The 11,628-nt window shown below is 34.4% G+C and overlaps 2 gene segments (V, D, J or C); both read right to left on the bottom strand.

The window, feature by feature from the left end:
* The window catches only part of LOC141350978 (Ig kappa chain V-VI region J539-like), a 48,956-nt gene that overhangs the window by 15,362 nt on the left and 21,966 nt on the right, over window positions 1-11,628 (bottom strand).
* LOC141349285 (Ig lambda chain C region-like) lies at window positions 9,066-11,503 on the bottom strand. The segment is given in 3 exon segments: window positions 9,066-9,558; window positions 10,656-10,685; window positions 11,325-11,503. Coding segments are annotated over 3 exon segments (450 nt in total).

Here is an 11,628-nt window from a genome sequence, read left to right on the forward strand (position 1 = left end):
ATTACTGTAGCACCTATGACAGCTCTGCTAAGGAGTGAGTATCACAGTGATTCACATCATGACAAAAACCTCCTCACTGTTCACAGTCACTTCTGCTTTTAGCATTAGGCACAGACAGAGTTTGGTGCATTGGCTAAAAGTATTTTTACAAAATAAATAATATTCGTAAACAAATATATACATTTATGTACATTAAATTGTAAACAATTGTTAATCTGGTCATAATATTTTTATTTATCAAAATGTGGTGCTCGGTAAAGTCACTTTTAATCCTGCCGTCCAATCATAATGGAGAAGAGGCAAAACCAATACGACCAACAAAAACATCCTACCTTTATTCCAGAACAACAACATAAAAGTTAATGTAAATGGTCAATTATTTAACAGCCTGTGTTACCACAATAATACGCATTGAGGGGCTGTCCACACGGAGATGTGTATCACTGCATACGTATACATTTTTTATCGTATTGGTGTTTCATCTACACGGATCCGGCGTTTTGGGAGACTGAAACCGCTATTTTTTGAAACCGGGTCCTAAAGTGGATAAATCTGAAATCGACACCCTTGCGGTTTAGTGTGTACAGCCAGTCCGTATATTTAGTGAAGCGAAAACGTCATCACATCACGTGTCGGAAGCGTCACACTTAACAGCAACAACAATAACGGCGGACTACGTGATTGTGTTCGTGCTACAGAAGCTACTAAAGCCTACTAGCTTTATTACAGCAAAATCTATTGCTTCTATGCAATTGTGGTGAGCAACAAGCTATAATGGACAACACCATACGTTGGTTATGCGCATGCTCAAAGTCTTCTTCTCCGTGTATAGTGTATATCTGTGGCAGAATTACAGCGCCCCATACTGGTCAAGCATATATACTACACCGCTTTCAGTCGGTTTCAGTGGTTTCGTGTTTACGGATTATTTTTTTAGAAAAAAAAAAATGATCGGATAGGGAATGCACCGGCTTTGTGTGGACATAGCCTGATTTAACAAATGATCTGCATAATCAGATACTTATAAGACAGTAGTTGTTTTCATCGACAATACAATGTTTGTATTATAGCAACCAAAACACATCAACGCTTCTAAAGAGCCCTCCATTAATTAACACAGGAGTGTTCAGCTGCCCGAAAACCTTTAGTGAAGTCTGTGATTTTTCCCCAAGATTGTATTATTATAAATGTCCTATACATTGTTTACCACATACATTTTCTTTTTTACTTGTATTTTTTAATTAGGTATTGAATTGTGTTGTGTTTTAGAAGTGAAAAAATGTCCTAAAATTAACTAAACCTGTGGATAATACATTTTTTTTTTTTTTTTTGCAGTATGACGTGAGTAAGGCCATTTGAATTATGATGCTTTTGAGAAACACAGTTGAAGGCTAAAAGTAAAAATCATTATGCAGTTTTATTTTGCATCGTGGCACACTGAGAACAATTTTCAGGGTGAAAACTATATGAACCTCTCAGCAACATATCACCAAATGGAAACATCCAGGGCCGGATAATCATTAGGCGAGTGCCCTGCACAGCAAAATCCCCGGTGTTAAATAAACACTGTGGGTGTATATATAATCCACTCCCAGATGGGTGTGTATAAAGACTGGTGTTAAAATGTAACACTAAAGCAGTGTTAAAGTTAATGAGATAATGAAGTGATGATTAAGACATTAATGGTGAACACCTGCTGGTCATTCTGTGTCAAATTAACTAAATTTTCCTGGATTTTTTTTTTTGGAGAAAGTAATACTAAAATTATGAAGAAAGACAAAATGCAATAGATGAATACAGCGAAATCCCCAGTATTAAATGAACATTGTTGGGTGTATGACTCCAAAAGCTGCAATCTTGCACGTTTGCCTCTCTATCATCATCTCTGTTAAAAAAACTAAAATTATAACTTGCAGCGTTATTTTCTAAACCGGGATGATAAGTTTAACTTCTAAACAGCTGTCAGAACAAAATACAAGCATCCACACACGTGATTTAGTAGACAAATCTTCTTTCTGACGTGATGTAATAACAGAATGTATCACATTAAATCTTAAGTTTGTGTTTGTTATGGGTTCATTTGAAGTCACCATTATTGTGATTAACGTTTCCTTTAGTTAGGCATTCGTCCTTTGACCTTCACTAAATTAATTTTCCTCTTTTAGCAATTGTAACATTGTTTTATTAAGACTGTTTGTTCATTGCTTGATGTAGAGGGAAAACTTTTCATAGCATCTGAGGTTGGTTATTTATTTTATTCTTTACTAATCATTAAAACATTTGATCATAAATAAATGGTAAAGACAATAATGCAAATACAAAAATGCTCTATGTATTTGACACAGTTCTGAATAAGACTGCTGTAATGCTTCAGTTTTTTTTTTTTTTTTTGCTTAAGAGAGACATCATAACTTCTGATACAAATCTCAACAAGGGTGACAGTAAATGGTAAGAAATTTGCACAATTTTGTCATGTCACAATGCATGATGGGAGTTATGAATGAGTTTTATACAATCCTGGTACCCAGCATGCATTGCGGCATGAAGCTTTGTTGTTGATTGTCACCATGATTGTGTTTTATAGGCTGATTGTTGATGTCTCAGTGTGTCTGACTGAAAGTACAGATTAGATTTCGGTGAAAAATATTAACTATTAAGGCTTTATGGATTTAATGGGGTGGACCAAATATAAAATTATACACTTATATACAGTGATTCTTTTTTTGTATGAGATCATTGAATCACAACACTTATGTTTTCATCATAATAAACATTGTAACAGTTCTAGACCCCATTTCTCTAATCTTTCTCTGCTCTAACAGAAGTGTTTAATTAACACACTGCCACAATTAGCAGAAAAAAACTAACATTAACTTTAAGACCCAAGTACCCAACTAAAGGAAACACTAATCGGAGCAATGGTGACTAAATTTATTAACCAGATTTACAGCAGTTGTATGGAAGTTAAACTTATCATCCATGTAACTCTGCAAGCAAGTTGTAATTTTGGTTTTCAAACAGAGATGATGATAGTGTTTATTTAACTGTGGGGATTTCATCTATTACATTTAAATATTTTGTCTTTCTGCATTATTTTGGTATTGCTTTATCCAGAAAAAGAGTCATCAAAATAAAAAAATTGAAGACAGGGAAAATTCTAAAATTAAGGTTGATTTGACACAAAATGACCTCTTAATCATCACTTCATTATCTCATTAACTTTAACACTGCTTCAGTGTTAAATTTTAACACCAGTCTTTATACACACCCATCTGGGAGTGGATTATATATACACCCACAGTGTTTATTTAACACCGGGGATTTTGCTGTGTGGGGTACAAGCCAATAGGGGGCACCAGCCAATCGGGGGGCACCAAGGGCACCAGCCTGCAATCAAATACTGCGACTACTTCAGACAGCATGAGCAGTACTCCTGCATGTGCGATCTGCAAGTAGAATTTCTTCTAGTTGTTATTTCATCTTGAAAAACTAGTAGATCACTCTTTACTAGCATGCAGAGGTGGATTTACATATGGGTGACAAGGGCAGATGACCAGGTTGGCATTTGGATGGGGGCACCCTGAATCCATGACAAACAACGGAATGCGCAACCAGGTTTTTAAAGCTCATGGGCACAACACATCAATCGTTTTATGTCACCATGCTCTCAGTTAATCTACCAATGGGTCGATGCATCCTTGTCTGAAGTTAAACACAGATTTAACCACAAGAAGCCCCCCCACTCTATTTCTAAACAATATAATATTCTAGAGTCTATAGGTAGAAGATATATATATATATATATATATATATGTTTTGTCTCATTTTAAAGCGCAGTAGGCAGCTCTGGAGGATTGGGATGATTTCGAATGTTTACAATTTTCATGCCCCTCCCACACTTCCACCAAGCAACCTCCCTTCGAACTCGTTCTTGTCAGTGTGTGTGCACCAGTATTTTTATGAACGAATAATTAGCAAGAATATTTAGATTACTTACATAACACTCAGAAATACAATCAATGTTTGATAAAGCACAATTACCTGTCAAGAAGAAACGTGGCAAGCTCTGCATCCAACTTGAACCCTTTAAAATCTCGTAAAGATTCCTCCACCTTTCAAATGATGGTCCGATATTGATCCTAGTTTTATATCGGGCACGGTCGCTTTCTATCTTTGTTTCCTTCTTTTCATTGGTTGTTCTCTTAGCTCTGGTTGTTAACCGAGAAATCGGAAGTTAACCCGCGTGAGGGGGGATCTGTGGTGCGTGCAGGAACTGTGATTGACAGGCAGATTTTACACAGCCCTGCGCTGATTGGACCAGATTGACCGGGAGCAGTGAATTTTTGCAAACCAAACAACAGGCTCTAGGTTGGAGGTAGAAGTGCAGATTTTTTCTTAAACTGTTTAATGTTGTTCTATCAGAGCATAAGGTCAGTTTCAGTGAATATGATCAAAAAAATCTTACCGACCGCAGGTTTAATGTTTTTTTTTTTGTCTAATTTTGAGTAATTTTAAGGCATCTCAAGGCCCCTTAGGAAACTTGTTGAGGATCCCTGTGGGCCCCGACCCCCTGATTGAAACACTGACTTAGTGTCTATATATAGTTTAATAAAATAAAAATAATGTATGTCACTGCTTTGATTTAAGGTGCTCCTAGTAAAGAAGTTAGTCCGGAGCCCTGACCAAACTTTTAAAATATTTTCCATGTTTTATAAATTATTTAGTTGGAAGAGATGCAGATCAACAATTAATAATACAATATATACAGAGAGAATATAAAATTTATCATTTAAAGAGGAGGAGGGGCATTTAAAATGTGGTCACCCTTTGTAGTGTACATTGTGGTAATCCAGGCCTGGAAACATCACATAATTTAGGACTGCTTTATGACTGTCTAGTGTTATAGTCCAGACAAAACTCATATTACAGTACATGAGTGTGAACATGTGAGATCTGACAATAATCATCAGCATCTGTTTGTGTTATTTTTTATTTTGTCAGAATTAATTTTTCTTTGTACTCGCTGATGCAGTGTCTGTACCTAAAAATACTTTAATGGTATGTGGTTAAAATTTTACATATTTCAGTTTAGTTTAAAAAGCATGAAACACACTTCAGATTTTTTTCCTGATGTATTAAAGCAGAAGTGACTGTGAACAGTGAGGAGGTTTTTGTTATGATGTCAATCACTGTGATACGCCCTCATTTACAGAGGTGTCCCATGTGTAACATTATACCACGGGTCTGTTGGGTGCTGCATTCTGATTGGCTGGGAGATGTTCTGTGGGTGTTGATTGTTTTTCTGTGGACCGCACACCCAACTTTTCAAATGTCTTAAAAATAGGCACCAGAGCAATGTTTGTGGTAACCGTGGTATAAGCGGAATAATTGACTCCGGTCCTTTGAATTATTTGAAAATAATGCACACCTGCCGTGTAACAGCACTCCGCTTCGCGTCGTGCCGCATTACCACCTTGGTGTGCATTATTTTCTTATAATTCAATGGCCCGTCGTCAATTATTCCTTACGTAATACACCGCTGAATCTCTCACATCTACATTATTGATGATCAATAATCTGATTTAGATGAAGATGTTGATGTGAATTTAGGAGCAGAGAAACCAGATCCATATTTAGGTCCATCCCTCCAGTCAGGATAAAAGCTTAACACATCCTGAGGAACTGAAATCTGTTTATACCATCCAGCGTAATTTTTAACAGATCCCAGATTACAATTGTGACTTTATTTCCTTTATTCACCGTGAGCTCTGAAGGATTCTGAGTCACTACAGTCACTCCACTCACACCTGATGAATACAAACAACAAAAATAACATCAGATTGTGTTTAAAAACACTTTAAATATATGAGATTAAATGTGAGATGAGATATTATGAACACTTACAGGTGAGAAGAGTGAAGAAAGTGAAGAATATTCTGATCATCTTGTGATTTGTTTTGTGTAAAGATGAGCAGATGATGTTGAATAATGCTGAAATGATCAGACAGAGAAACTTTAAGAGACTCAAGAGATCTGGAGGGAGGAGCTAAAAACACAAAACACTATAAGACATAGATATGTATAAAGGCTAGATGGCTCGTCCGCGCTGCTGGCCAATTGAGTGCAACGTCCGCATTTTGGCGGCCATCTTACGACAGGGCGCTCGCTCACTCGTAGCATTGAGTTTTAATGATGCAGGTACTTTTAAATGACCATAACTTGCTTAATTTTTTACCGATTTTCAAACGGTTTGGTTTGTTATAAACGTCAAAGATGTACCTATGACACTGCATACCTATACTAAAAATAAAAAATAAATTCATGAAACATGTTAAAGCATCCAGAATTATAGCCACGTTAATAACGTTTGTAAAAACCCAAACCGTTTGAAAATCGGTAGAAAATTGAGCAAGTTATGGTCATTTAAAAGTACCTGCACCATTAAAACTCAATGCTATGAGTGAGCGAGCGCCCTGTCGTAAGATGGCCGCCCGGTGATGCCGTTAGTGACTCCTCCTTGAGCCATCTAGCCTTTATACATATCTATGCTATAAGACCCAAACACATCATCACAATGTACTGTAGACACATGAGATTCAAGATGTGATGATTTAACTTAAACAACATCCTTTATATGACACGTTTAATAAAAGTATTAACACAATAATTACAATCAGCAAATCATTACGATCATTAACTTACTAATAAAGATACTAACAGGAAAATAAAACTTGACATTTAACTGTTTAATCACAAATGATTATTTTAGTCACAGAAATCCTTTTGTCTTTGTCATCTACACACAATCAGGAGTTTTCTGGATTTTAAAATGTTTGGCATTAGTTTATACCGTGGCTGAAATCAGCATTGAACGTGTGAACATTTTTTTTCAGTACATTTATTTCCAATGAGGTTATTCACATGAAATTTTCACCACACATCAGTATTAACTCAAGAAATCCACAAATATAATGAATTCACAACATTAAAGTCCATAAATAAAGTTATGTGCAATAAAGTTGAATGAAACAGTAAAAAAATATTGAACATGTTTAGAAAAAGCTGGTCACCAAGGCAAGGAACCAGCTGAAATCCGTAAGTATTTAGAAAGTAATTATATTATCTGTTCAAGTTATTATCAGCTGGGTTAGTAAATTTATGAGCTATAAAAAGGTTTTTTGTATGTGTTGACACAAAAATAAATGTGTCCATTTTCTTTTAAATGTTTCTTAAAATGTTTCATTTTCATTGGATTATTATTTACATTTGTTGTAAAGCCTATAGTTATGTAACTTTTCCTGATCAATAACAGTAAGGACATTTCTAATATTCTTTAAAGTGTGTCAGCTAACCCCGTGTATATAAACTGATTGCATATAAACTGCAGTAATGCTGTAATACATTAGATGGCAGTAATGCACCACTAAAGTCCATCAATAACAAGAAGTAGAAAATGAAGACTTTTACTTTGTAAATAGCATCATAGCTCGTTTTAATATAATTTACCACCTGCATGTTTGCATTATATTTTAGCATACACTGCTTAAAAAGCAAAACTGTAAATAATGATATCATGTTTATATGAATAAGATTTCTTTATCTGGATTAACGGTTGTGTGAGATTATTGACACAGCAGCAGCAGTTTTGGAAAAAAAGCTCCACTTCAACTGTGATTCCCCCTTCACCGTCTGCAAGGTAGAAGAGAACGTAATGACGACACCTTGCTGTGGAGCCGCCACCCATCTCCCCTCCCTTGAGCTCACTCCCCTCCCACTGTTTCTGTGAGTATTACCTTTAGGGATGACCCTGTCCTGTCCCACCCTGCTGCCCACCCCTTTACTCCTTGTTGGCTAGAGGTCTGGAAATCTTAATGTTGTTTAGATGTTTGTCAGGTGAAGCTTTTGCTGGGTGGGTTTGAGTCAGTTTGTTGTCATAACTGTCTCTTGAGATCTTTAAATAACATCTTGTGTGTCATTTGAGTTTACTATAGATTAAAGTCAGGATATATTTCATTTATTTAATTATGTACAATGATTGTTCATTACAAACACCAAAATACCAGATATATAATCATAATATATAAATGCAAAATACATCTGTATTAACTAAAGACTATGAATTAATCAATCTAAACTTTTATTAAGATCATGAAAATCTTTAGATTGTATAATTCTGTATTTGAATATAATGGAAAGATAACATCATACACAACAATAAAGTTTATCTGAATGATCTTGACTGGTTGGATAAACATCAATTGAAAAGATAATAGATGATAGAAAGTATTTACATTTAAAACCAGTTTCCCAGACAGGGCTTATGCTAGTCCCAGTCTAAACTGCATGTTTGAGTTGCCTTCATTGAAAAACACCTTATTCTGACATCTCTTAACATATATCAGTGCCATTGTTTTGTTTCAGGATGCACACCTGTGTTGTTTTTGTAAGGTTTGTTTGTAAAAATTACTTATTTATTAATTATTACATATTAATCTAAACCCTGTCTGGGAAACCACCCTATGTAGTTAAAATAAATGAGTGTTATAACAGCAGGTGTTTCCTGTGTGTCAGAGCAAAACTTCTTAAAAAAATCTCCACACTTCACTGAATCTGCAAGAAGAGAAACTTCAACACTGCCTGATGAACTTTAATGACTTTATTCATCTTTATTCTCAATAATATTCAAGATATTTACACTCAAAGCTTTTTCGTGATGTTTTCATTGTAACTTAACTTCTTTTTTTAATAATTCAGTGAATTAAACATCTTTCATGAACTCTTTATAGTTTATTTTCTCATCATGAGACTTCATGTGAATCTCAAATTTACATGTAGTTCTGTTAACTACAGTTTACTCTTCTCTTATTTATCTTTATTTTCAGAAACATTATAGTTTAAAATATAAAAACAAATAATCAATAAATTAATGATAGAGATGCTGTACTCTGTATACAAACTAAAGAAAGTTTCTTTCATATAATAATTTCTTTCTTTTAGGTTTAAATTATTAACTAATAAATATTTCTCAATTTTATTAGTTTCCCCATAAATCAATAAGTAAACTGTTTGATTATTATGAAGTTTATTCAAATTTATTAAGGATTGAAATCAAATTACAATAAAATGAAAAGCAGAAATGTTTGCAGAAATTCAATCTCATAGTTAAACATTCAATTGTTTCTATTAACACATGCTTTCATAAAAACAAACAATTAGCACACAATAATCTTTGCATTTATTAATTGCATTGAGATTTCTTGATCTTTGTGTTTGTGATCTTTCCAGCAGCAGTCACTTTACATGTGAGATCTTTGTCTTTCTCCCACTCTGATCTCTCAATGGTTAAATAACTGCTCAACTTGAATTTCTCATTCGGCTGCTGTTCAGCAGATCCGGTGAAGACGCCATCAGTAACTGAGTTTCCATTCACAAACCAACTCACATCAGCAAATCCCACAGACATGTCATTGATCAAACACACCAGAGTCACTTTACTGGAGCTCACATCTTCACTGGATGGAGGCAAAATCTTCACAACAGGAGGAGAAACACCTGAATCTACACAACACAAATCATGAAGAAAGATGAAGAAATAAATAATAAGTGTTAAACTTTTTAACATTTTAGATTTCACAACATTAAAGTCTCTCAAGATTAAAGATTAAGTTTCATTGATAAATTTTTGATATGTTCTGTTGAAGGGATAGTTCACCCAAAAATGAAAATTCTGTCATTTACTCATTCTCATGTTGTTAAACCTGTATAAAAGTCTTTGTTCTGATGAACACAAAGGAAGATATTTTGAGAAATGATTGTAACCAATCCAATTGTGGACCACATTTACTTTCATAGTATTCTTTTTTCCTGCTACGGCTCAAGCCTCCATTGCCAGCTTTAAAATGACGTTATGGAACAAGCAAAAGAGCCGTTGGATGAAAGGCGGAAGAAATTATCCATCTTACAATAGCCATTTAAGTACAAAAAACGCACGAATCCCTTTAAATATATCATGTGATTGATGTCTTGAGGTATGGTAACCGTAGTATAAGCGGAATAATTGACTACGGGCTGTTGAATTATTGAAATATAACCACCTTGTTGAATTATCTAATAATTCAACGGCCCATCGTCAATTATTCCTTACTTAATAACTGTGTTTGAGTTAATTTACGTAAATCCATCCCATTCCAAAATCCCATCCAAAATGTTTTATTAGTATAGGACTTGACCTATTTAAACAGGTTATTTGGTTTTGTATCTAGAGAACTGGACAACTGCAAATTAATACAATCATCTATACAATGTTTTCATCATTTTTGTCAGTAACATTAAGGTTTAACAGGTGATTAAATTGAAAAAAATATTAACTATCATCCCTGCTAAAATGTAAAGCAGATCAATTTGTGTGCTTTTGAAAACATCTTTTAAGTTACAAAATACATAAATTCTGGATAATTTATAATAATTAAAATAAAAACTGGAAGTGCATAAAACATAAATCCAGGTAAAAATGCACATAAAGGCTTTCTAAGTGTTGATTAAGCAGTAAAATGTTTCTTCAAAAATCAATTGCCCCAATTATCTTTTATTTTATTTTACATACATACATTTAAAATATAAAAACAGCTTAGTATGTGAGTAGAAAGATGACTTACCGGTCACAATGAGTTTTGTTCCTTGTCCGAATACCACAGTGATAGATTTCAGATCTTCAGTCGTACAAAAACCTCCTCAGTCTCTGATGTGATACAAACAGAAGTGAAACAGTCACTCAACTTCAACTCATCTCTGTCTACTTTAGTTTATATTTTGAAATGATTCAAACACTTGTTTAATAATCATTGAAACTTGAAACTGATGTACTGCAGAAGATTGATATTTAAACTAAACAACAAACCTGTTCACATTATTTATAATCCACACTTTAAAACATGGACACAATGCATGCTGGGTTAAAAATTACCCAATGTTGGGTTGTTGTAATTCAGCCATGGGTTATAATAACCCAGCATTTGGGATAAAACCACCCAACATGGATCAATTTTAACCCAGTGGTGTTCTGTCAAATATTAAATATCAGTAAACTTCTTCAGTGAGTTTATTATAACAGTGAGTTTAGAGTAACTTATATACAGGGATTTTAATTTTAGGTCATTTTACTTTTTAAATTATTATGATTTGATTTGTGTTTCATTAATTTCTTCAGTCAGTTACCTCCACATATTTTTAATAATATTGTTTTGATCAGTAATAATAATGTCAGTCAGCTCTCAGAAGTGACTGTGATCAGTGAGGAGGTTTTTGTCATGATGTGAATCACTGTGATACGCCTTCACCAGAGTCATCCCAGTTGTAACAGTAATACACAGCTGAATCTCTCACATCTACATTACTGATGATCAGCTGATAGTCAAGATCTGACATTTTTTTAGATGTGAAACGGCTGGATGAAAAACTGTCACCATACTGGCCAGGAGAGCCATCAGATGCCCTGGAACGCAACACAAACTGAGGAGCTGCATTTGGAAGCTGTTTATACCAATAAACAGAGTTGCCATGATTTTTTCCTATATTACAGTCCATAGTCACAGATTTTCCTTTTTCTTCTGTCAGTACTGAGGGTTTTTG

The sequence above is a fragment of the Misgurnus anguillicaudatus genome, chromosome 19 (assembly GCF_027580225.2).
Source record: "Misgurnus anguillicaudatus chromosome 19, ASM2758022v2, whole genome shotgun sequence".
Taxonomy (NCBI): domain Eukaryota; kingdom Metazoa; phylum Chordata; class Actinopteri; order Cypriniformes; family Cobitidae; genus Misgurnus; species Misgurnus anguillicaudatus.